Source organism: Podarcis vaucheri, assembly GCF_965113315.1.
Source record: "Podarcis vaucheri genome assembly, chromosome: 3".
Taxonomy (NCBI): Eukaryota; Metazoa; Chordata; class Lepidosauria; order Squamata; family Lacertidae; genus Podarcis; species Podarcis vaucheri.
This window is the reverse complement of record NC_138761.1, coordinates 92,346,671-92,374,661: the sequence shown is the minus strand read 5'-3', so window position 1 is coordinate 92,374,661 and position 27,991 is coordinate 92,346,671. Positions and strand designations below refer to the sequence as shown.

The following is a 27,991-nucleotide window of genomic DNA, read 5'->3' as shown; positions in this document are numbered from 1 at the left end:
CACTAAATAATGGTTTATGCTAACCATAGTTAAGAATCTACACCATGGTTTGAGCTATCAAACATACAACAGGCTTATTGTTTGTTGATGTTCATCTGCTTTTGTTTTCCATCTGTTCACCCTTATTCACTAAACTTAATTGAACTTGTTCCAAATAATCATGCTTAGGATCAGGCTTAAATCTAAACATTGGGTAGGTGTAACTGCACTCCACAAATGTAGTATTCTGAGCATACATACCTGTACAGTCTCCTCCTTCCCAGAATATTTTCCAATTTGAGTTACTCCACTGATATAGATCCCTAAAACAGGACGCAATGGCTTTATTTCAGTTTCTTGGTCATCTATATATAACGTAACATCTGCTTCTGTTACTAAGAGACGGATTTGATGCCAGCCTTCATCAAACAATGTCTAGAAAAAAGGGAGAGAAATGTAAATATATATTCAACATTCATGTCCCTAAATGTAAAGACATAAACTAATACAAGTTTCAAAACTTGCTACCACCAGTATGAATTAAGGGCTCAGCCACTAAAGTGTATTATCTACTATAACAACTTAAAGAAATGGCCTAATAATTATATCAGACTGAGGAAAAACCCAAAATTATTTTTGGATTTCCCCATTATTACATGTAGGTGAGTTATAACCATGCCAAGCTACATCTTTCCAGCTTGTGCTTCTCTAGAAGATAGCTAGGCATAACATTGATCTCCATCTTCTTTATAGAGATTATGTATCTATTTTTATATTTCTATCATACTTTCCTATACCAAAGGCATAGAAAGGGGTGTATCTTTGGCGATCACTCATAGCCGAGTAAGATTGCCTTCCATAAACACAGTTTTAACAGTGAGTCCGTAAGTGAATAACAAAATAGAAGAGCAATCTCTGTGTGTGTTTGCTTGTGTAATATACATGCACACACACGCGCACACACACACTTTGCAGATGGCATCTATAAATCGATCTATATATAAACACTAACTGCTTAAGTTAGTTTGTGTGGGAAAGATAACAGCACAGCTAGCACTGCACCATTTCAGATGACAGGTTTTCCCAAACAGTGCCGCGATGGAATCACATTGTACAACATGAGCAGGGACGTGCCACCAAAGGTGGTTTCTGGGTTTACTTCTTAAGTTTTCTAAAGGAACACAGGCCACATTTTATGTGGCATGCCGTTCAGATGTGACCAAGAGGAATGAATGTTTTGTCCTCAGAGATTCGTATTCAAGCACTAACTTCAAAAAATGAGAATAATCTCTGATGCTTTGTTATAACCAACAGTGAAACACTGGATCATTTCACATTCAAAATCACAGAATGGATAACAGATATATCAAGACATGAGTGATGTCTTCTTTACCTTCACACGGGGTGCAGTAAAAGTAACAACCTGCGTATCATTTACAAGGCTTGTTGTAGTAAATGACAGCGTTCTGTCTTCTCCATTTACAGTAACAGCTATTTGTGGCCTTCCATCCAGGCTTAAAATCCTCCACAAATCCCATGTTTTTCTGACTTTAAACCTCTGAGTGGATACAAACACATATGATGGTGGAAGGCCTTCAGGAAAGACATTCCTAGAAAGCAATTTTTTTTAAAAAAATTAGCAGAACATACATTCTGAATTCCTAATTCTCAAACAATTATCTGGTCCATTATAAGGAAGTCTTATTTTAGTTTAAAAGGATATAAACTTTAAAAAACAACAACCAAAAACTGTACCTTGTCAATTCTGACAAGTCAATACGTGAGGTTACTTCATAAGCTTTCGCATTGGTAGATGGAATCTGGATTCTCTTTTTCACCTTTTTCTTCACACCTAAACCTAGAAGTATATCAAATCCTTTTTCATCTCGTGATGCCACAGGAATTCTTGTTGGGCAAACTGATTCTGAAAAGCAACCAAAATACACACAATGTTTAATTCACGGATGTAGTAACCAGAGTATAACTTTGAAAGCATAAGGTGCAATTTTATACCATTAGGCTTGTGCACAAGTTATTATGTTGTTTGAACTGAGAGTCCAGTTCAAAGCATCCTTTGGAAAACTTAATGAGAAGCTCACCATTGACTTTAGTGTGCTACATAAATCGGAGATAATGAACCTATTTTCAGCCCAAGGAAAACATTCCACCAAGTGGAACCTTCTAGGGAGCACTCCAGTGATGGGTGTGACACCAGTAGATGTAGACAGATACACACCACTCTCCATGCAAGGAAGATGTAGAATCACAGTTCAAGAGGACATTTCTAGCCAGCTAAAATCACAACAGGAGGGCACCCTGAGAGATCTGGTCTGGGAGGGTGTGGCTTGGGTCGAGTCCTGTGGACCAGACAGAGGGGTGTGGAGGCTCATATTCAACCCTTCAACCTAAAGTTTCCCACCTCTGGCATAAATGTGAACTATGGTTATTTGAGCATATTTTTTCCTATGTGAAATATGAGGACTTTTGGAATGCCATTGTCACTGACCAGCCCTGTATAGTTTTGATGCTCAAAAGCATTTTACGATACTCTTAAGTTTTCATATATGCAGCCACACATGTGGGCAGCTACCTGAACCACAACTATCTGAGAGAAGTTCTGTGTGAGTGTGCAAGGGGCCACCAACATGGAGGGATATCAGGATAGTGCAACAGTTTGTTTCAGCAGGAGGCCAATTTGTGCTGGTGTGATTAAAATCTGTGAGCCACACGTTGCCAAATGGAGAATTCATCTTCTTGCACTGGGAGGGTGCAAGCATTAAACAGGCTAATCCTACACAATGCTGCCATGTTGTCACATAAACTGGTGCAGGTTAAAAGCAGAAAGCCACCTGCCTTAAAATTTAAATTATGAGGGTGAAAGACATACTTTGCTGCTGTGAAGGGACTGAGAAACACAACGTCATTAAATTTCAAATGCACCAAACCTTGCTTTAGCTTTATGAGCTGCGGTGAGCCTCAAGTTTATGCACTTCTCTCTCTGCTCTTTCTGCGAGAAGAGGACACTAAAAACTCCCACTTTTGTTTTATAATAAACTGCAGTCTTCTGTTATGTCCAAATTCAGGAATCTGTAGTTTAATCTTACTATGCTTCATTGACAAACTTGGATTCCTCAGTTTGAAGGTAATACTATAAAAATTACAGCTTTCAGTCTGCTCTGCTCATACTTGAAGATAGAAAGGAGAATGGAGGGTGGTGTGCCAAAGCTTGCCACAGCTCTCTCTCATAACAGGAAACCATGGTTTGATAATATACCTGAACTAGACCACTGTTTACACTTTCCCTTCTAGAGCTATTGGCAAGCCAAAAAGTGGCAGACCTTGTGCCACACACTACTAACTCCTCTCTGTTGCTCCTGTCCTAAGGATCCATTCTAACCTTTTGTGCTGGTAGCCCTTCATTCTACAGTCCCTCCTGGTATAATAAGGATTATCCACTGAAGAAATCCACTGAAACCCCATTCTGCAGATCCTACAAAAAAATCAAGGGCCAGACACAGTGAAGCAAACTACAAACTACTTGCATTCAACGAGTTGTGTTTTGACTTCTTTGCATTCACCAAGACTGCTACAGACTGGAAATGAATTTCATTCTAAAAGAATGTGATATGAAAACAATTGTAGCTGGCTGAATGCTACTTAAAAAATAACACAAAATACAATACTGGGCACTTAAGGTACAATGTTAAAAAGGAATTTTAAAAAGTAGGAATGTGTCAACTTTTCTTTGCACTGACACAGAATTTATGGGGAAAGCTCTCTTGTTAAGACCTTAGGGGATGGAGAAATGAAGATGTGGAACTAATGATGATTTTGTAGCATGCTTTGCTAAGATGCAAACATTCAAAGCACTGCATAAAATGGGTCTTGTTTCAGATACAAAAATAGGCAACCCACTCTTTCGTTGTGAGTTGACCAGCCACCCATTTTCACAATCAGCTCCAGAATGGTAGTTGCTGTTCATACTGGAAGCCACTGTGCCATGAGTGCAAGCAATCACATGAGAACTGGGAATGCATTCAGAACTGAGTTTTGGCATGCCCCTGTCAGGAAATACTAAACCCACCCACCCCTCACCCTAAATTTCTGCATATATGCCATTATCAAACTCCTTCTCATCATGGTAATGACAATTCAGCAGTCAGCAAGACCAACAATCATATCTCTGGAACTGGTTGGGGAAATGGGTTTTTAATCTCAATTCCTGTTGAGAGACATGGATTTAAGAGCAGATAATCTGTTCCCAAATATGTCATTGTACAGTAATGTATTAGGCAATGACAATGGAATGCTTACAATTATACATGAAAGCAAACATCTACTTAAAACAGAAAGTACAAATAATCATTATAAGGTATCTGATTAATAAAGACACCAGTACAGTTTGTACACCGCAAACCATTTTTTTAACATCAGAACACAGTTGCAAGGTTTGAATGTAGTTCTGCTATTACTTAAGAATCTTGCTATTTTATTTTCATCTTAAAGGTAAAGGGTAAAGGGACCCCTGACCATTAGGTCCAGTCGTGGCCGACTCTGGGGTTGCGGCGCTCATCTCGCTTTACTGGCCGAGGGAGCCGGCGTACAGCTTCCAGGTCATGTGGCCAGCATGACTAAGCCGCTTCTGGCGAACCAGAGCAGCACACGGAAACGCCATTTACCATCCTGCCGGAGCGGTACCTATTTATCTACTTGCACTTTGACATGCTTTCGAACTGCTAGGTGGGCAGGAGCAGGGACCGAGCAACGGGAGCTCACCCCGTCGCGGGGATTTGAACCGCCGACCTTCTGATCGGCAAATCCTAGGCTCTGTGGTTTAACCCACAGCGCCATCTTACTAAGTCCTTTAAAACAAATCTAGTTTTTACATTCAATCACAATGGAAGTAGTAAGTCACATGCAGGCTAACAGAAGGCATACATGGATTTGATGGTTGTTAGTCCCTGACCCATAAATAAAAGAAATATTATAAAATTGTTATTATTACTATTATCTTTATAATAATTATCATCATCATCATAAAATAACAAATGATTGCACCATCCATATTCATGGTTCTTTAAAAAGTGGAAGAAGCAAGAATTATGTGGAGAAGAAGTCCTGACCTAAAGAGTTGACACTGAGGCACAACTAGATACAAAGATGAGGAGGGCCTTGATCAGATCTCCTGTAGCGTATGCTCATAGGACAAGTGTAGATAGGAAGTGGAATTCAGATCAGAGCTGAGGAAGGAAGCCACATGGTACATATCTATTTTGCCCCACAAGGCAAACAGCAGTTCTGGGAAAGTGTGACTCTGATCAGAAAACAGCAGATAAGGAAAAGGGTTAACCCAGGGGTAGTTAATGGTACGTCCTCTCCATTGGCCATGCTAGCTAGAGCTGGGAGTTGTAGTGTAGTTGGACTACATCTGGAGAGCATCACTTGGCTATCGTTAGGTTAATCCCTTTCCACCACAGACCAGTCCAAGCTGGGCCCTCTCTATGGCTCATTTCACCCTTTTAAAGGGCTCGGTTTACCCTTAAAAGAGCAAACAAACGGTGCGTCCATCATGGATGAACAGCTGCCTTGACTCATCTTGTTCCTTTTTGGCAATGCTGGAGAGAATTGCAGTCATGGATTTATTTCTGTTAAGTGTGCAAAGTGTCAGCACCTTTAGGAACAGCACTGTTTCTGACTTGTTTAAAGGGTTTTTAAAAATTAAAATAAATATTCAGAGAACCTTCTGAAATCTTATGCATTGCAGTGGGTACATTACACGTCAGGGGTCTGGATCCAAAGGTGGCTTTCAAGTCACAGAAGACTCTTTCCATGAATGGAACAGAACCTTTGGATCCTACCCAGGATCCTCTCTTTTCAAAACATAGAAAGAGAGCAGACTTCAAGTGCTAGGGCTTAAATTTCATCTCACATCAAGCCTGAAACACAGCTATGTCATATAGTTTATTTTAAAATCCCAGAGGGCAGTCTCTGCATTGCCAGGGATAGCTGTAGCACGTTATGTGGGGAATATTTTGAATGTCTCTGAAACGGCCCCAAGTATCCTTTGCCAGCAGACCTTTGAAGCACAGGGAAAGAGCAAGAGGGCTGGGCATGAAAGGTTCTGAGGAACATTGCAAAAACAACTTTGTGGTAGAGTAGCTACACACAACCTCCCTGCAAAGAGAGAGTACGTGGAGGGAGGGAAATATTTTTCAGTAACACGAGTGGATGGGAAACCCATGAGCCTCTGGGTGTTGTTGGACTCCAACTCTCATCAGCCCCAGCCTGCATGGCCAATAGTCAGGAATGATAGGAGCTGTGGTCCAACAACATCAGGAGAGGCACAGGTTCCTCATCCCTGATTCAGTCATTCCAATGGCAGGGTCAGAAAAGGTCAAGCCCTGAGGTTGCTTTCTGCTGATGCATGATACTACAAAAGCATGGGAAGCTAGACTAAAACAAACCCATTACAAGGTAAGTAGGCACACAACCCTACCACAAGCACAGGTAGATTCTGCTTAGGATGAGGAACATTGTGTTGTGTTGATGAGGGCTTGCTCCCATCTCAGCCTTTTCAGTTTCTGAACCAACCAAAGACCATAGTTTTTGACCATACCAGTGGTTTCAACACTCAATCAAGTAACCAGTCCCTCTTGGGCCTCTCCACTCACAATGGCTAAGCCATATTATTTATTTAGTATTTTTATTTATTGAATTTATATACTGCCCTATAACCGAGAGGTCTCAGGGCGGTTCACATAACAATATCAATATATAAAACCACAACAAATATAGTCAATATAAAAACAACAACCCAATAACCCCCCATAGTCATCAGTTCACCGCTAAGGCTGCTGCAAGGTCTTGGGGAAGGTCAGCCAGCAAAAGTTGCATATTCTTAACCACTAGTCTAGACTTGGGAATTGCCAGATGCGATGATTACAAAGTCTGCCTTGGCAGTGAGCTTCATTTCCTCACTTCTCATGCAAATGCGTTTCTCTTTCATACCAAACCTGTGCGTCCTTCTGCTGTACACAATGGTTCCTTGTTCAGATCTACTGAGTGGCATTAATTAAATTATATCTGCCCTTTAATTTGTCAGAAATAAAACAAAACAAAATCAGATCCATACATCAACTTCTTCTCTAAGACTATCAGGGTTCTGATTTTTAACAGACAGCTCGCAGACCATCAATAATCCTGTACACATAATGGGGCAGCAGGCACAGCCATACATCTCCCACTGAGTGGGAGGATATACGTAAATCCTAGAAAAGGCCCTTTTCTGAAACACTGGAGAGCTCCTGGCAGACAGTGGAGAGAAAGTAGGGGTGGGGAACTGGATCCGGCTGTTGGGTCAGTATATCACCCCCACCCCGTCGATCACATGATGTCACAATGATGTCAGGTGACTCAGTTTTGCTCACACATGGGCAAAGGGCTCTATAGATGCCACCAAGCCACTAACTGATAGTGTCTGCAAACCTCCAGTTGCATCTTTACCTGACAACAGCTATAAAACTGGTGGACGTGGCTTGGCTAAAATGGCCTCCTGAGTCAAATGGGGAGGTCTGGTGGGCCTAATTATACCCAAGGGCCAGAGATGCCCCACCCCTGAGCTAGAGGGAGTGATGGCCTGCCTGATGATATGGCAGCTTCCTATACACCGAAGTACTAAAATAAGTGAGGCCAGCATACCACTACAGCACATCATACTCCTTAAAGGAAAAAGAGATTAATGACTCTGCAGAAAGGCATTAATATTTACCTTCACAGAGTTTCTGCTTTATGACTTCTCTTATTCTGGATATTGCAATATAATCTTCAACATAGAACACATATGTTGACGAGGGCTTGTTGGCAATGGCTCTTAGTTCATCCTCTTCCGTTTCTGACCCAACTCCAATGGCAAACAGAGTGATCTTGTTTTTTCTTGCTTCAGCTGCCACTTCTTTGACATCATCTTGTGACTTTCCGTCGGTAAGTACCACTGCAATTTTTGTAAGGAACCTTGCAGATTTGGCAAATAGGTGATCGATTGCAAACTGAATGGCTTTCCCTGTTCTTGTATTTCCACCCAAGTATTGTATGTATTCCATTCCTCTGACGAGGTTTTCATTTGAATCATGAGACCCAAGTGGAATTTCAAGCACAGGATAATCACTGTACTGAACTACTCCAACTTGAATGAACTTTGGTCCAATGTCAAAGTTACTTGTAATATTGACAAGCCACCTTTTGACTATTTCAAAGTTTTCTGGGCCAACACTCCAGGAGCCATCCAATATGAACACTAGATCTGTTGGGGCAGTTCGACAACCTTAAAAATGGAGAAAGAGAAGAGAGAGAAACAGAAATCAAATTCAGTAATCTGTATTGAATGTAATCTTAGTGTTTTATCTTCAAGGGTCAAGGGCATGATATTTTTGCAAACATTCATGCCACGATTTGGTGGGATTGAAACAAAGTTAATTGAAGTTAGGTTCCACTTAAATCAGTGGGGGAAAGTTATTCATGACTTAAGCTCCACTGATTTCAGTGGGTACTGAATTCAACTAATCAGCAGAGAAATTCTAAACAGGGGGAACTGTCATAAATTATGTTGTCTTAAAATAAACTGGTGAAGTATGCTAGATCCAAACTCTGTTCAGGAGCCCCAGGGAGGGGTAAATACCAGATGAGCTGGCTCCAGCCCAGCAGAGAGAAAAGGAGCCAGCAAAATACAGAGCCAGCTCAGGCAGCATTACTATGGGAAGTGCAGCCACCTTTTTGGTGCACAGAGGAGAGTCCACAAGTGCCCTTAACAGGTGTATATGGACTGTGATAATGCTCAAAGACAGCTCATGGGAAGCAGCTCAAAAGTGCAAGTGTAAGCATGAAGATAAACAGGGGACAGAGTGCACGTGGCATCCCTATAGACACTCTCCATAGCAGCCAGACAGCAGGCACTGCATGCCACGCACCGGAAGGCACACTCACCGCACCAACTGCACTGTCACAAGCAGGAACAGCGCAAAACAGCACAACCAGATAGACAAACACATGTGAAGCACACTCTGTACCCAACATTGCACCACTGACAATCGCCTCAAACATCCGCACAGGCCGCTGCCACCAGCCGCACACCCCTAAAGAATGGCACACACAGGGAGATGCCAAAGGACAGTTCACTGAAAGCACCCTACGAGATGCTCATGACTAAAGGGCAGAAATGGCAGGGAATACATGCACTCCATTCCTAAAGCCCCAGAAGATGCCCTTGAGGCAGTTGTGGTGTGGACAACCCTGGGCAGAGGCAACAAGTGCCTCCCCCACAGCCCCAGTGCAGTTAACATGCACAGGATTGTGCTGCATTTCTCACCAAAATTAACAGGTCTTACATATTTCATGACTACAAAAGGTTCAGCCGGATTTAAGGAAAACCAGCTTTCTTTGAGTTGGAGCCTGTGCTTCCTGTTTGTGGTCTCATCACCTGAGTATTATGAGCCTTTCCGAAAGATGTGCATTGAGCTAATATTTTCCCATTTCCATCTAGTGATTTTCCAATGGAGTTGGGCTCCATTTTTTTTTATTTTTTATTTTTGCAATGGTTTTGGCAGGGAATAGGAAAGAAACAGTAGCCTAAAAACGGATGATGGAGCCACCTGCAAGTTTCTGTGTCTATAGGTATTTTCTGCTTGCAAGCCATGCCTCAGGTGGTTGGATTGTGTGTGTGTGTGTGTGTGTGTGTGTGTGTGTGTGTGTTACTAGACCTTCGTTGCTTTTTAATTGTTGGTATATATTTTGACACATACATTTACAATTTTCTGATGTGGTATATATTGCTGTGCTATTACATCGAGAAACGAGAACTTTCAAACAGATGTGGTAGTCATTTGAGTGAGGACAAAATACAGCAGTACGCATTGGTTTTCCATCGTACATAGGGTGTGCTTTAAACCATTCAAAACTCTGTAGAGTGGTTTGTGGTTATCATAATGCACTGGAGAGAAACCACAAGCTCTCAGACATCATCTGTAAATGGTCACACCTAACCACATCTGGTTGTGTCTAACCACACAGCATTTAACTAAATTCAAAAGTGCACCAGATTAACACACATCCTAGAAATATCTTTCCTGTGCCTTCATTTGTTATTGTATCCACTACACTGATCACTCGGCATGACATACTTAGTTGATTGCTTCACCTGAATTAAGTCAAAAGACATGGCCAGTGATCCAGAGACTGGTGCCTATGTGGGTTTTCTTGCTTTTCTTCTGTCAATGGAAAACACTCTTCATATGCAAAGGCATTTCCCATCTAGATGTTGAGGGTGTCTCAACAGCTGCTGGACAGCAGCCAATGTGCAGCAGAGTGGACTACAACTCCTATCAACACTGATCATTGACCATGCTGGCTGAAGCGAATGGAATACATAGTCCAAAGTACCTGGATTTTGCTACCCCTGCACTAAAGTCATATTTGGACGCCCTTCTTCAGCTACATATTGTGTATGAGGTGAAGCAAGTGACAATGGGGGGGGGAGGCTTAATCAGTGGTAGCATCTTGCCTATGAATGTTCTCCACAGGGAGACTTGCATAGTACCCATTCTGACATCTCATTGGTGCTAAGCAAATACTTTTTAAAAATTTTCCAGGCTTTTCCATTTTTTGCAATGTTTTTATCTACTATTCTTTTATTTTACTTCGGTCATATACATCTTATTTTTTAAAAAAACTTGTAAGCTACTTTGGAAATATTTACATTAAAGGGTGGCCTATAAATCTTTTTTAATCAATCAACCATTTGTCTGTCTGAGGTTTAAATCTTTTGAGCAACTGTAAATAAAAAAATCCTACTGTAAAGAAAAATAATCCTACAGGGAAATACAGACCTATCCCTTGAAGATAACTTACTAGTGAACCTGAATTCCACAATTTTTATTGCTGGCTTCAACCAGTTATAATGTATAAAACAGAGTACAGCTTAGCTTCAATGTGCTGTTAAATAACCTCAAGCCTGCCACATCGCTTCCCCACAGCATCATTCAATATAATTTTCTCTGAGATGATTTAGAGTTCATTGAGGGTAGCTAAAATAAAAATAAAAATGGGCTGCATATTGCTCAGGGGAAAAAAAAAACTTTAGCTCTGTCACAAAGCACACATGCAAAGGCCATCCAAGGTCAATTCCAGACCTCAAAACAGTGCTACCTAAACACAAGAAGGACGTATAAGCATGCTTGGAGGATTTGAAGAAATATAAAAAATTATTTAGGGTGGAAAACAAAAGCGGGGGACCCAAAACAGTCCAATGAATAATGCTCATTTGCCACAGACTGCCAAGTGACATGTAAGGCAGAAAATAACTTACAGGGGAAAGAACGTGGAAAGGGGAACAGCTGATTGGCCAGAACACAAAACAGAATCACTGAGCACTGTAACATTTTGTTGCAGGTCCCATTTGTGAGACATATATTTTAGAACACCTGCTTGGTGCACTTGCTCTTTACATTTTAGGTGTACGCTCCTCTTAAATAAAAGGTTAAGTTACACATAAAACAACATAAAGACTTGACTCAGGTGCCACAGTCCTGCCATGCACCCAAATACTCTCTCCCCTTTCCTCCTCTCTTCACACACCCATAAGCTTTCCTGTCTTGTTACAATTCAGTTTGCCATGATGTCCAAACTAGGAAACTGTGGTGTAAATACTCTCCACAAACCAGGTTTTCAAACATGAATGGCAACGTGGCTTGTTTGGAGCACACAAAGCAATTTCCTGGATCAGATGTTACTGCAAACTGTAGTTTTAAAACCAACAAACAAACAGGAAGGTTTGATTTATCCAGGTATATGAGGGAAGGTGGATGGGAGAGGAAGGAGGGAGACTACATAGGTACATTGTGCATCCCAGTCCAACAGACTGTGGTCTGTTGAACAGGGAAGATGATGTCTAAACTAGACCAAGTGTAAAAAGGACCCAAGATAGAACAGTACCGCAGACCCAGGGAAAGACTGTAATATTGTTCTGGGGCCAGAGAAGCTGGGGAATTAATGTAAGGACTTATTTGCACTATAAATTTAAAGCTGCATCAAGCCACTTTGAACAGTCTTGCCCCACCCCACCCCCACCCCGGCAAAGAATCATATTGCCCACACAAGAGCTACAATTTCCAGAGTGGTTTAACAATAAACTCTCTATTCCCTGGGAACTATGGGAATTGTAGCTCTGTGAAAGGACAGAGCACACTATACTTCTCATGATTCTTTCAGGGATGCCACAACTGTTTTAAGTAGTATGATACTGCTTTAAATTTTTCATGCAGACGGATCTTAGGTTTGTAAAGATCTCTGATCCAAGCTGTACAAAGCCAACGTTACCTTCCTGTGGGAAAAGCGGGGTAAGAAGTCTGAACTTGCCACTTTTGAACTGTCATGCTACGTAGCTTAAATATGGTACCTTAATATAGTCCCTAAAAGTACGTTTATAAGGTATGTAAATCTATCTCCAAAGATATTATCAAGCGCTTTAAAATCTTTTAAATGAAACCATTACAATGAAAAATTGCTTACACGTTATTTTAAGGAAAGAAGGAACCTCATGGAGGAGAGAAAATGGGGACCATTAGAGAAGCCTCCACAATTTATTAAACAGCCATGGTTAGCAAATAAAGTTGATTCTTACTTGATCTTACATCACCATCTTCAGCCGATATGTAATCACGCAGCAACAACATTAAAAATGCCTGAAGAAACTTTATGTTCTTTGCCATGTATACAGTATTTCCAGCACTTCAAATCCTAAAATAAACTGGGAAAAGAAAAGTTAATTTATTACAATTGCATTAAAATACAAATGCAACATATCTGAAGTGTTTTGGCTTTCTATAGGGTCTAGCCTAACTAGTCCTACTGTGTGCATTTCATGACTTTAAGGCGTTGAGCGAAATGAACAGCGCAAAAATGTATAATACATTTCTGAGAGTGCAAAATTATTTATTTTACTTATTTATTAGATTTATATACCGCCATTCATCATAAGATCTCAGGGCAGTTCACTGAATAAAATGTTGGATAAAAACAAGTAAATACGTAAAACAAAACAGCAAAACAATAACGCCCCCCTCCCACAGGCACATTTAAAAGGATGTAGAATATTAACCAGCCCAAAACTTGGTTGAAGAGGAACATTTTAGCCTGGTGCCTAAAAGTCTGTAATGAAGACACTAGGCAAACCTCCCTGGAGAGAGCATTCAACAAATGGGGAGTCACTATAGAGAAGGCCCATTCTTGTGTTGCCAACCTCCGGACTTCATGTGAAGGAGGCACATGAAGCATCTCAGATGATGAAGGCAGGGGTCTGGGATGGTTTTGACCTATAAAGCCTTAAATGGCTCAGTATTATAATGCTTGAAGGACTGCCTCTCCCCAGGTAAACCATCCCAGACCCCTGCGTTCATCATCTGAGATCCATTCTTAAGGAAATCAGCCCTGAGTGCTCACTAGAAGGACAGATCGTGAAGCTGAGGCTCCAATACTTTAGCCACCTCATGAGAAGAAAAGACTCCCTGGAAAAGACCCTGATGTTGGGAAAGATTGAGAGCACAAGGAGCAGGAGACGACAGAGGATGAGATGGTGGGACAGTGTTCTCAAAGCTACGAACATGAGTTTGACCAAACTGCGGGAGGCAGTGGAAGACAGGAGAACCTGGCGTGCTCTGGTCCATGGGGTCACGAAGAGTCGGACACGACTAAACGACTAAACAACAACAGTTCAAAACCAGCACTTACGTAAGAAACTAAAGTGTACATCAGGGGGTGGGGCAGCTGTGGCCCCTCCAGATGTTTTTTATCGCTAACACTCATCTGCTCCAGCCAGCATGGCCAATGGTCAGGTGTGACGGGAGGTGCAACTCAACAACCTCTGGAGGCCCACAGGTTTACCATCTCTGGCCCACATGGCTTCTCTGCCACTGGGGATATAAGAGTCAGAAATTCACTACAGTGGGTTCAGTCTACTAGAGTATTGTGCTAGTGCTCCCCCACTGAGTCTTCAGCCCTGGCAAAGTCCCAAAGTATACCCAGATGGCACACTCAAGCTGCATGGAAGAGGAGATAAAACTGCTTGCAAGGAACAGCATGCTTATGGCTCCTCCTCCTCCTTAAAATGTTTATTATAGAAACATTGCTCTATGATGAATTCCTACTGGGTTTTCCAGCAAGGCATAACGTTCATACAGAGACTGCTGCGCAAGTGGCATGCCGGTGACCTGTTATGAAACTTCTCAAAGAGCTGCATAAAAGCTGAGAACCTGCTTCAACGATGCCAAGCTCTAGTCTGGCATTTGCAAGCATCCTTGGGGCTGCAAGTCTATGGAAACCAATAGCTATTTCCTTTGCAAAGAGCAGCCAGGGAAGTACAATGAAAAGAATGCCATTGATTTGCCATTAACATACATACAGCCATCCAGCAGATGGAAACCTCAACTTCAACAAGCCCTTGGCTTCACAAACAGCAGTACAACGGTTGCCAGGGTTTTATTAGAACAGTGAGCAAAATAAAGTTTTATAGAGCACAGGAAAGGAAAACAGAAGGTGCAAATACAGTAAACAATGGTTAAGGTTCTGCTCCAGCTCTCCTCTTTAATGGAGGTACAAATGAGGGGGCCTTCTCTGTGCTGGCACCCCAGAGTGGCACAGCTAGCACCAGGATTACAAGATTTTCAGGTGAAGCTTTTCCTATTTGTGCGAACATTACAGATTGGGAATATGATTTGGGGAACTATATTTGATTCTGCTTTTAGCTGCCTGGGTTGTTGTTTTTGTCATGCATATATTTTGTTATGCTTATTTGTTGGTTTTAACATGTTGTGTGCATGAGTCTCATGTTTCTGTACACCTCTGTGAATTTAACAGGTATTATACAGAACAACATTCTAAATAAATAAAATGTGCCAAATTGGGGGGGGGGTTCAACTTCATATTTGGGGCCAACTAAGATCCCCAGATGTACAGGCTTTGGCACTTGTGGTATGGTTTATTTAAAGTTTCCTGTTATGCCCAAACTCGGAAAGCATGATTTAATCTCAGTCTTGTGCTGATTCCGTATCCGAGTTTGTAAGTCAATGTTTGCAAAGCAATCCAGCCCTTACACCCTGCTCTGCTCTGCCAGTCAAACTGGCTTCCAGCCAGCCATCAAACTTGAAAGTGAATATGAGGCCCACTAGTCAGAATGGGCGCTCCAAGGGAGAGGGAGGGGCTGCACTATCCTGGGATCTGCAGGATCTCAGGGTGGTCTCACAGCCACGGACAGCCAACATCAGGCTCTTTCCAGTCCCAATTGCTGTGCCAAACTGGAGCTGGAGCAAGAATCGGGGCCTTCAACCTGCTCCCACCACAGCACCACTAAGTTTAGATTGTGTCCTTAACCCATTTTTTTTTGTTTTTGTTTTTTTGTTCAAATGTAGTTTAAACAAAGGAAAATAGAAGTGCTAAAGCTAATGTGTGAATAAAAGAGTGCTGGGACTTAGAGCAAGATTCTCAATAAGCCATGGTCATTGTTATTTGAACCAGGCCTTAGCGTGCAATTCCACACAAACTTGCATTGTTTTACTCCCAGACTTTAATGAGATTTAAGCAACCTAAACTTCATACAGGATTATAGCCTTAGCCAGTTTGGGCGTGGAAAGGGGACTGCATTTTGTTGTTTATTTAACTTGCACATTTAGGCTCCAATCCTGCACATAGTCTCTGATAGCAAGCCAACATATATTTATTTTGGATTTTCACTAGTGGTGTTACATTTGTATACAATTATATGAAATCCATCATGGTCCAACTTTTAAAAAAACTTCTCTCTAAGAACAACTTTTGGATATTTCACTGCTGACTTGGGACTATATGAAAGGGAATAGTAACAAAACCTACATACAATGTTTATTTCCACTCAAACCAAGTTCCTGCTATTTATGTAACAAGAGAGAACCCTAAAGAAATTATACCTGTAACATTTTAAAACATGAGGCCAGAGAAGCTTGATCAGCATTTTGTTCCTTTACTTTAAAGCAGCTAACAGGACTGCTCCAGTTTTGAGTGGACGAGGGATACCATCCAAACTGACCCAAACCCATATCTTGAGTTCACTCTCAACCCTATAAGCTGCTATTAGCAGACTGAGGAAGAAGACAGGCTTGCTGGGGGTATTTATATTATTTTTCTCTGTTGGGGAAAACAGCGCTGCAGGTATGTGGGTTAGAAAGGAAAAACAGCACAGAATAAGGTGTTAAAATGCCACCTACCCCAGGGCCTATGTTCCATTTAGAAAATTATGATACCAAAATTTATATACTTCTAAACTAAGGAGTCGTTTAGACCACTCTTCCATTGCTTTCTTCTAAATGTTCCCAACTGCAACAACCATCATCCTTGACTATCGGCCATGCTGGCTGTGGCTGAGATTTGCAATCCATAATGCATGGTCAGCACCAGTTTGTGGGAGGCTGCTTTAGACCATCTAAGGTTGCAATCTGAAGCACAGCTAATACGGTGAGTTCAATAGGACTGTTCCAAGTGAACTTGCTAATGATCGCGCTGTAAGTGTGGAATGGGATTCACTAAGGGCTGCAGCAGCACAGCAGCCTAACTCAGTAAAACCTATGACAACAGCATCATGATTATCAGAGCACCAGTTTTGCTGATAGTTAAAACGGGGGTGACAGCGGAGAGAGGACTGTTGAGGAACTCTGCTCTTGCATTTGTTCTTACAGCCATCATGCTTTGCCCTATGATTCTAAGACATCCCTCACACGAGAAGCCTATTTAAAAATGAGAGTTCTAGATAAAGCATCTCCCAGAAGACAATACAGTGGTACCTCGAGTTACATATGTTTCAGGTTATAGACTCCGCTAACCCAGAAATAGTACCTTGGGTTAAGAACTTTGCTTCAGGATGAGAACAGAAATCGCACGGCGGCAGCGCAGCAGCAGTGGGAGGCCCCATTAGCTAAAGTGGTGCTTCAGGTTAAGAACAGTTTCAGGTTAAGAAAGGACCTCTGGAACGAATTAAGTACATAACCAGAGGTACCACTGTACAGGTAGTTCTTTCTAAAGGTAGTTCTTTCTAAAGTTAGGTTATCAGACAACCAGTCAAACTTGGCTACCTACTGATACCACTACAGTGGTACCTTGGGTTAAGAACTTAATTTGTTTCGGAAGTCCGTTCTTAACCTGAGGTACCACTTTAGCTAAAGGGGCCTGCCGCGCTGCCACCGCACGATTTCTGTTCTCATCCTGAAGCAAAGTTCTTAACCCGAGGTACTATTTCTGGGTTAGCGGAGTCTGTAACCTGAAGCGTATGTAACCCAAGATACCACAGTAGTTGAAAGAATCTACCACAGAAGCTATACATTGATAATTTGAAACATACTGATTCAGTCCTAAATAAGTGATAGGCAAATTCCCCGCCAAACAATTCTGAATTAACTTTGTATTTTATGAGCTTTCTCTGCTGATATGTTTTTGAGTTTTTGCTCTCTAGAGTCCCAGGTACAATGTTAGCAAATACATTCATAGTGCTGCATGCATCTACGTTATTGTACTGTTCCTGAGAAATTATAGTTTAGTTTCACCTGCCGTCATGGGGAGCTATCTGGAAATTCGACTCCCCTCCCCCTACAAACACCCTTAAGTAAAAAGAAGGGGTTTTAGATCTGGAAAGGAAGGGACAAACACATCAAACATTTGCAGCAAGAAGCAATCAAGATAATTCACTAAAGAAGATACTCACCAAACTAAAGACTGCTTTGTCAGGTCATGGAATTCATAATGAGCCACGCAAGAGGGTCATCAAGAAAAAGGCTTAATATTAAATAACTTCTATCTTTGGGGCACTTGCTCTTCTGAATGCTAACTGTGCATGCATAGATCTCATGTAACATTCCAAACTGGATAAAAATTCTGGAGGAATGCCAGTCAATTTGCAAAACACTTGACCATTATGACCTGGATAAATCCATAGACTGAACCAGCTGATTAAAATTTCAGCACCATCACTACACTAAATTGTCCTGACAGAAGCATAAACATTACAGCGAGAAGTTCCTCCAAGAATAGGACATCCAATCGCCCTCCTCCCAAATCCTGGTGCACATCTAAGTATCAGCAGAAGAAAACTATGTGGAGCTTGCAAGAACATTGAGGGTAAATCTGCCCTAACCCACAAACGCCCCTGAACAAAACAGAAACCACAGAAAACTCCCCCCAGTTATGAATAATGGAACTCAAAAGAGCCCACATCCATGAAACACGTAGTAAAACCAGAGTCTTTCCTTGGCTTCCACATGATGTCTAATTCACTCCTTCCAGCTTGAGCCTTTTGTATCCAACTGGTTCAAGGGAGCTTTAAAAAGTATTGTACTTCAGTTCCTTAGTGTCCTTTTGCTAAATAATCTTCCCAAGTTTAATGCCGAAGCAGCATGATCTCAACCTTTTCCCAATCTTCCAAAAACATGTTAAAGGTCATTTAGATTAGCCTGTGTCCCAAGAGAAACTTAACACTTTTCTCATGTTGCACTGTGAAATGAACAGCTCTCACAATCAGGCCATTACATTTGGCTTAAACACAAAAACCTAAAAATGACTGCAATAGAAAATGAAAGGAGGAAACAGATCTAGAATTATCTTATTTCTGATGTACCGCCTAGGACCTTCATACACAATGCCCAGACTTGCGCCGCAGAGAGCTCACTTTGGTGCTGCTAATACAGCGAAAACAACATGGGAGGCAGCAGTTACAAGTTACCAGTCTCTGCAGCCACAGCAGGCGCTGTGATTCTCTAGCGGTTTGACTTCACTCTCCGAGGCACACTCCATTGCCTCTTGAGATAGACTGATGCCAACAACTTCATTCACCTCATTGGACAATAAAGACCCATGCATATTTACAGCATAAGGAACACACATACACACATTCACAGAGCACTGTCTAATTTTGGCACCCAGCACATAGGGATACATCTATTTATGGTGATGTGCAAATAGAAAAGACAAGAAATCAAAATAGCAAGGAGTGAACAAATACTGGAACAACAGAACTCATACCAGCACCCCTTCAATTAGTACCATAGTCATAGTGTTGCTTCAGGTTTGATACAGGAATACTGATAAGTCATAGTTTTGCATACATCTTCAGGGATAGCTGCATTCCATTGCATAAGACAAAGTGTATGGATGAGTTGGTAGTAATGTTTTGGATTGGTGGAACCATTCATTGAAATGTGTTTTTTAAAAAAAACCAACTCTTGGAGAGACAGAGCTTATTTTTGATATGATTCAATCAAGGCCACTTAACCCACAGACTCCTTGTCTACAACAGAGGAAGTTCTTGTTGTGCACTAGTGTTTGAAGCAACACAGAAGGTCTGTCCTGCTAAACGCAGTTTGTTCTGGCAAGTGATCCCGCCTGCTAAAGTCAACCCATTTTAAGATTACATTGTGCTAGAATGAAATTAGTCATTAGTCATTAAGAGGGTGGAAAGGGGGCCGGGGGGTAAGTCTTAACCACAACATAGGAGATCCTTGACTTGATATGCTTGATTTACTGAAAAACATGTACGCTGTAGGGTGAATGAATTGCGTAACATGCCAGAATTGCAAGCTCAGGATGTTGGCTGTTAACAACCAGTTAAGTCAATGGTTTTCCCTGGAAACCATGATTTCATACAGCCTATGAAAAAGAGAACATAGATGTTATTTTTCTCTCTGTCAAGGAACATGAGATTCTACAGTGCTCTCCCTTCATAAATTAATCTAACAAAAATAAAACATGCTAATCATTGAGAGGGAATGGGCACAGATTCAAGAGAGCTGAAAATACACTTTCTTCACACTGTGGGCATTGTTTTAAGCAAGAGGCATGCTTTGAAATGGCTGCATTCAACACAAAGGCACACTAAAATTGAAGTGCATGCATTTTGTTTTGAGGAGGAAGAAGCAAAGCTCAATGGCAGAGTATATATTTTGCATGACGAAGGTACCAAGTTCAATCCCTGGAAGCTCCAGTTGAAAAGGGAATATAAGCAGCATTGGAAAGACCCCAAACCTTAGGGAGTTGCTACAAACTGGAAAGTTGGAAGTTGCCACAGAACAGATAAAGGAGAAGCAGAACTAAGATGGGAGGCGCATGGCAGAAAGACAGCTAGAGAAAGGAATATGGGGCTAAAACTCAATCCTGAACATTTAAGGCCACATTTCCATATAGTACATTCCTGCCATCTGATAAGCATTGGGCTAGTATCCCTAGCTAGCAGGACCAGTGGTCAGGGATGATGGGAAATGTAGTCTCAAAACATCTGGAGGGCCAAGGTTGAGGAAGCCTGACATACTAGTATAGCTAGTATGGGGGATTCAAAAGCTGTTGAGGGGTAAATCTGCAAGAAACAACCAAGATTCAGATTCAGATTCGATTTATTACGGCCATAGGCCCATATCTAAAACAATACATCAAGATTTCCATAAACAAACAATTTAAAACAATTCCAAGTTAAAACACCCATATAAAACCAATTTTACTTCAATTAAGTAAACACTATATACAATAACCTCCCTCTGTGTCCACCGTAATTCAAATCCCTCGGGGATATGCGTCTTAGTTCTGGCACTTATTGATGGTTCTTAAGTTTGGCTAAGCTGTCAGAGTCATACAGTGATCCATTTCTCCTCTTATGAAATAAGACATTAATCAGGTATCTAGCGACTGCAAGGGACCTACTTGAGTCTTTGTCGTTTAATAAGTATATTATTTGGGCTTCCTGAGGACTGTCAGCGATTCTCGATAAATATGGGGCCAGAAACTTGGACCGTGGAGCCGAATGTAATGGACAACAGAAGATTATATGGTATAACGATTCTATAGATCCACTTTTACAGTCACAGAGGAGTGAGATCTGTCCGTTGGAGAGTCTGTTACCCAACACATTTGATGGGAAAACATTGAATCTAGCCTTTATAAAGGCATACCTGTGCATCACCACAGATAAGGTAGTTAAATAAGCTGGGAGTTTCGTTGGTGGTGTTAAGCCAAGGTTTATCGGCGAGCAGGTACCACCACCTGTCGCAATATTAAATTGTAAATCGATCTCCTCTAATCTGTGAGTTATAATTCTCTTGGCAGAAATTAAATCCAATTTTAATAGTTCAGATGGAGATAGTCCTAAGGACACAAGTTTCCCATGTATTATTTTTGCCCAAGGGCGCAAGAAACAACCAACAAATAAGAGAAGCATTAAACACCTGTCACCGTTTCTCCCCGACAAGTGACCCTCTGCTTCACTTTAGGGCTTTGAAGCCCCCTGTCTGAGTAGACCTAGTTAACACTGTGCTTTCAAATGGCTTACTCACTAAAAGGGGCCATCAGTACTTTCAGCCACACTGACGGAGGCTCTCAAGAACAAAGTAAGGCTTATCACATTGCATGTTGGGTAATCCGATAGTGGGTGGCCCTGTATATGGGAACTGTGATGATCCCATTTAAAAGTCTAGCTACTACTCCAGAGACCTAGAAGGGAGGAGTGCAGATGGGTGGGTGGCCAGCACATTAGAGCCAGGTGGCTGCATTACCCCATGGGTTTCATGCTGCCTTTGAGTAGCTGGACTCGATGGATGCTCTCAGTCTGTGGAAGGAAGGGGCTGGCACAGCAGTTCCTGCCTGCTGGCCCAATGCATACAGTTGGGGTCCTGAAGGTGAAGACTGCTAGGTGACCACTTGGAGTGCCTGTGCCCTCAGCTCGCCCCTCCACAGCTCTGGGCCTCTACAGAGATGCAGTGACTCCTCATGTAAATCCCTAACTTTCTACAGTGTTAGAATGACAGCTTTGTGACTGCGAATACACAATGTTCTGGAAACCTGAGAGGAACAGAGAACACTTGTCATGCCAGAAATCTGACATTACTAAAGGTGGCAAGTGCATTTTCATACACATTTTTGGAGCTCATTTAAATTCTGCTGAGAGAGGAAAAAAATGGGTGGAGTTCCTTATTAAAACCACAGGACATATATTACATTGGAATCTATGGTGCCAACTCATACTAATTTATGTAAAAGACCAAAATATCTTGCAACTTTCAAACAGCTTTTCGCTTCCCTTCAGGTCTGATTCTAGACATGATTCTCTTCAACTGCAGGAGGATGGATGGCGGCTAACAGATTGAGGTTGAATCCTGACAAGACAGAAGTACTGTTTTGGGGGGACAGGAGGCGGACAGGTGTGGAGGACTCTCTGGTCCTGAATGGGGTAACTGTGCTCCTGAAGGACCAGGTGCGCAGCCTGGGAGGCATTTTGGACTAACAGCTGTCCATGGAGGCACAGGTCAAATCTGTGTCCAGGGCAGCTGTTTACTAGCTCCATCTGGTACGCAGGCTGAGACCCTATCTGCCTGCGGACTGCCTCGCCAAAGTGGTGCATGCTACGTGGGGCTACCTTTGAAGGTGACCCGGAAACTACAACTAATCCAGAACACGGCAGCTAGACTGGTGACTGGGAGCAGCTGCCGAGACCACATAACACCGGTCTTGAAAGACCTACATTGGCTCTCAGTATGTTTCCGAGCGCAATTCATAGTGTTGGTGCTGACCTTTAAAGCCCTAAACGGCCTTGGTCCAGTATACCTGAAGGAGCGTCTCCACCCCCATCGTTCTACCCAGACACTGAGGTCCAGCACCGAGAGCCTTCTGGCAGTTCCCTCACTGCGAGAAGCCAAGTTACAGGGAACCAGGCAGAGGGCCTTCTCGGTAGTGGCGGCCTCCCTGTGGAATGCCCTCTCACCAGATGTAAAAGAGAACAACAACTACCAGACTTTTAGAAGACATCTGAAGGCAGCCCTGTTTAGGGACGCTTTTAATGTTTGATGTATTAACAGTATTTTAATATTTTTTGGGAAGCCGCCCAGAGTGGCTGGGGAAGCCCAGCCAGATGGGCGGGGTATAAATAATAAATTAGTAGGAGGAGGAGGAGGAGTATTTCTGATGCTGCCTTAGAGCTACAGGCTGCTGAGCTTGGCCAACTTCCTGGGGAAAGCAACTTCAACATGAGTACATGGTCACTTCTACTGCCATCAAGTGCCCTACATCAGCAAGAAACTGATGGGTGAACAGTTTCTGATTATATAATCAGTGGCAATGTCTACATTTTCTTTGCTAAGACAAGGTAAATTTATGTTCAGTGGCTGCTTTCTGCAGGCGATTGAGGTTGCAATCTTGGAAGAAAGCCCACCCAAGAAAGTGTGACTTGCATCTGAGTCTAACCGTAAGAGTACATTGCAAAACTCATTGTGTGTATCTCCGTGGAACCTAAAACATCATTGCTATTTACAAATAGTTACGAATCGTGCACTTTGCAGTAAGCGTAGTAGAGAGCCACAACTAAGAATATGAAAATGAATGTTAAATGTAGTTAGAATTTCATGACCAAAGAATGGCTGTTCTGTCTTGGAAAATGTGTTATAATAGGCCTATAAGAAGCCGGTGTTCTTCCCAATCTGTTTTTTTAAGGAAGTCATGAGCAAAGGAAATACAAGTTAACATCAATTGCCAAATATGTGCAACATGACAGCAACATATGTGGATGCCTGGTATTAAGAAACTCTATTCTTATGCATCATTTGCTCTGCAATAGTTTTTATACTATTTGTGAACCAAATTGGAATGTTTCTTGTAAGATGTCCAAAACAAAAAAGACTTTTCATGAAGTCTTTGATCTTACAGTACTAAAGCTTTATAATTTGGTACTCTGCATGCAGCTACAGAAAATCATGCCTGGCCAGCTTTATATTATTACTTTTCCTTCTTTTGTCTTCTACATTCACTAAGTGAAGCTAAACATTGCACCCAGTTCCATGATTTCCCTTTCCCCCTTCTTTGGTTTTTTTTTTAAAGCACACAATGAAGCTACTGGTGCATCAGATTTGAAGGTGGCTTAAGTGGTGGAGGGTCACTACTTAACCCTTTTCTTTCACACCATTTTCCACTCCCCCCCACTTTCAGCTATTTCTGCCCCTGCAAAGGAAAATATACCAATTTATGAGATCCAGATTTGTAGAGCTAGAAAATATTTAGAAGCAATATAGCACATTCTCTCCCTTGTTCCATTAGCAGATTCCTTCCATCACAGGGCAAACATCACTGGATGCCACTCACAGAAATTCCAAATAAAAAAACAACAACCACAACTTACTTTGTATTAACCAATATTATATTAACCAATATTTAATAACAACATAGTTTGCATTAACCAATAACTCAATCAATAATAATAATAATAATTTATTATTTATAGCCCGCCCATCTGGCTGGGTTTTCCAAGGCACTCTGCTAGGGTTACCAGATATCCCCAGTTCCCGGGAACAGTCCCCAGATTTGTAAATCTGTCCCCAGAAAATGTGGCAGCGGCAGCCTCAGCAGCTCAGAGCCAGCCTGGTAGTGCAGTTGGCTCTGGCTGGCTTCAGGAGCTGCTTGCTGCCTGCTACCGTGGCGCCCGCCATTTTTCCTCTCCGGAAGTCCCCATATGATGTGTTGCACACAAGACACATCATATGGGGACTTCTGGAGAGGAAAAATGGCGAGCGCCACGGCAGCGAGCAGCTCCTGAAGCCAGCCAGAGCCAGCTGCGCTACCAGGCTGGCTCTGGGCTGCTGACTGCCGCCGCCACTGCTGAAGGGGAACCAGGGATGTCCGGTACAGATCTCCTTCCCCCTTTGTTTTGACTGATCAGGGGAGGCTCAGGAGTTGCGGGCGGGTGGCCGTTGCCCAGTTTTTTTAAAAAAAACTATGCATTTTTGTTTCACAGGGTGCAAAAGAAGGGCTTTGTACCTTGCCTGGCAGAGAAACCATGTGCCTTGCGCCCCTCTTGGGCAATGGCCGCCCACCCGTGATTCCTGAGCCTCCCGTGATCTGTCAAAACAAAGGGGGAAGGGGGCAGGAGATTGGGCAGCGCACCATTGCCCAGTTTTTTAAAAACTCTACGCGGCAACCGCCAGGTTCCCTCTTGAGGTACTATTGCGGCCCACGTGGTATAAAAAGTTGGACCACCCTGTTCTATACTGTTAAGAGTTTTTGGGAACGTTGGCTATATGCCTAAACCCTGGATCCAGCGAGTGTTAAAATCTAAGCAAGGATTCAAATTCCTGGAATAGCCAGGCTAAGTGTGGGTTCTTAAGGTAAATAAGGGAGTGACTCTGCGCCAGAAGCCAAAAAACTCCAGGATGAAATATTCATCCATAGCCCACAATGAATTTTATTTCATAGAGGCATAGAATTGTAGAGTTGGAAGGGACCATGAGAGTCATCTAGTCCAACCCCCTGCATTGCAGGAATCACTTGCCCAGCATAGATATTAAAAAAGGTAAAGGGACCCCTGACCATTAGGTCCAGTCGCGAACAACTCTGGCGTTGCGGCACTCATCTCACTTTACTGGCCGAGGGAGCCGGCGTACAGCTTCCGGGTCATGTGGCCAGCATGACTGAGCCAGAGCAGCGCACGGAAATGCCATTTACCTTCCCGCCAGAGCGGTACCTATTTATCTACTTGCACTTTGATGTGCTTTTGAACTGCTAGGTTGGCAGGTTGTTTTACACACAGGCATGAAAACTTTCAGCAACTTTCTTGTTTTTAAACATCTGGCAATCCAAGATCTTAGGGCAAAATTTTGAAACAAACCCATTAGGTCATCTTGCCCCGACCCTGCCAGTACAATTTTCCTCTGAATGCTATAGCCGTAAGTGTCTTGCTCAGTCCAAATCTACATGTTACAAAACTGCATACAAGTTTGCCAGGATTCCATATACTTTTGCAAGGCAAGCAGCCAAGGGAACTCCTGAGCCAGGATTTTCCAGATGGTGCAGAAATATGCTGTTGACCCAGCACAGTTATCCAGTGACCTTTTTTCATTCCATGGTTGAGTTTCAGTCATTTTTTACAACCATATTTGAGATCTAGGAACTAGGTTTAAAGTCTGGTAGCAGTCAGGGTAGGAAGCACCACTAGGGGATAGGCTACAACTCCCATCATCCTTGACAACTGGCCAAGCTGGGAAGAGCTGATGAAAGATGTAGTCCAAAACATCTGGAATGCACCAGATTGGCAAAGACTGGTGTATGTGATGGAGAGAAGAAATGAGTTCCTGGCTTTCTCCATGTCCATCAAATTTCACTATGGTCCTTTGATCTTTCTCTCTGTTGAGAATGTCAGCTCATCCTCTGCTTCAGTTCCTCCTCTTTGCCAAGTTCCCTGGTTCCAACACAAACACACTGATAATCATCAGATGTACAACCTCCAGCACTCTGCAACACTCTACAACTCTGGCGCATGATTTGAAGGGGCCCCCAACTCAATGCCTTCCATGGGCCCCTTCCTACATCATTAATGCCAACCTGGCTGCAAGCTTACCTGTCATACGTTTACAAATTGTCATTTAAGATTCTCACAATGCACTGGAGTAATGTTTCGTTAGGGACTGTAGGGCACCAGGGGAAATTTAAAATGATGGTTCATAGCTGCCTGGGGCAGGGATCAGCAGCACCAGTAGGCCCTGATGTATATCATTTTATAAAGCTCTCCCAGTGTTGATGTCAGTTCTGGGAAAGTGATTTGTGCACAACTATAGGGGCTTTATAAATTGATACATGTGCATTTCTCCAGCATGCCATTACAGCTCTTTTCTGAGGAATGGTGTCACCAGTGGTGTCAAACTTGTATAGCCTTATGAATGCTGGCATTTTTGAACTGCATAATAATCATTACCACTGTATTTAAAGGGAAAGTAGATACCCAGTCATAACCCGTAAGGTAAAGGTAAAGGACCCTGGATGGTTAAGTCCAGTCAAAGATAACTATGGGGTGAAGTGCTCATCTCGCTTTTCAGGCCAAGGGAGCCAGCATTTGTCCACAGACAGCTTTCCGGGTCATGTAACCAGCATAACTAAACTGCTTCTGGTGCACGGAGGACCACGATGAGTGCCAGAGCACACGGAAACACCACTTAACTTCCTGCCGCAGCAGTACCTATTTATCTACTTGTGCTGGTGTGCTTTCGAACTGCTAGGTTGGCAGGAGCTGGGAAAGAACAACAGGAGCTCACCCTGTTGAATGGATTCGAACTGCCAACCTTCTGATCGGCAAGCCCAAGAGGCTCAGTGGTTTAGACCACAGCGCCACCCGCGTCCCACATAACTCGTAAGATTCAACATGTGACCATCCACAGACAAGGTTTGAGGTTTCTGCATAGTCTGGGGACACCCTGAGAGAGACAAAGGCGCATCCACACGTGGAGTACTGTGCACAGATCTGCTTGCCAACTGTAGACGTCATAAGAACTGGAAAGGGCACAGAAAAAGACAACCAAAATTATCAGGGGGTGGAGCAGCTCCCTGTTTGTTTGTTCATTTGATTGATTGATTATATTTATATCCCACCACTTCTCTAAGCAGCTCAAAGTTGTAGCATACATGGTTCTCTCCCTCCCAATTTCCCCTTACAACCAATCCGTGAAGCAGGTGTGGATCCGCCAATTTGGATGGCTTTAAAACGGGTTTCAACAAATTAATGCAGGTTAATTTGCCTCTGAATACTAGTGGATGGAGAATAAGGGTGGAACAGGTAGTTACCCTCGTGTCCTGATTTTGAGATCCCCAAAGCATCTGGCTGGCCACTGTGTGAAACAAGAAGCTGGACCAGATAGGCCTTTGGTCTGATCCAGAAGGGCTCTTCTAGAAGATACTGAACCATTTTGCCTTGATAAGAGGAGAGAGAAGCAGTTCCCCCTAGTCTAATGCTTCAGTACTATATAGGACTGAATATAATAGTATGGGGATGGGAATTGTTTAAAATACCCACAACCGCACAAACCCCACCCATTACCATGTTGTATCTGCAGTGATCCTTCCACCACCATTGCTCCCTCAACCAATAATCATCTTCAGAAGAAAGCTACTCCCAGCTTGCTATATTTACAATTTGCAAAGTACCTGAGAAAAACCC

General features: G+C 42.5%; 1 protein-coding gene across 1 annotated transcript in view; it reads right to left on the bottom strand.

Annotated features, from left to right (window-relative positions):
• COL21A1 (collagen type XXI alpha 1 chain) overlaps nt 1-27,991 on the bottom strand; it is a 118,774-nt gene that overhangs the window by 56,510 nt on the left and 34,273 nt on the right. The window contains exons 3-7 of the mRNA XM_082218422.1: nt 12,650-12,775; nt 7,748-8,299; nt 1,735-1,903; nt 1,373-1,589; nt 241-414 (exon numbers count right to left, since the gene is read on the bottom strand). Of these exons, the coding sequence (XP_082074548.1) occupies nt 241-414; nt 1,373-1,589; nt 1,735-1,903; nt 7,748-8,299; nt 12,650-12,737 (1,200 nt within the window). The 5' untranslated portion in view covers nt 12,738-12,775. The remainder of the gene's footprint in view (nt 1-240; nt 415-1,372; nt 1,590-1,734; nt 1,904-7,747; nt 8,300-12,649; nt 12,776-27,991) is intronic.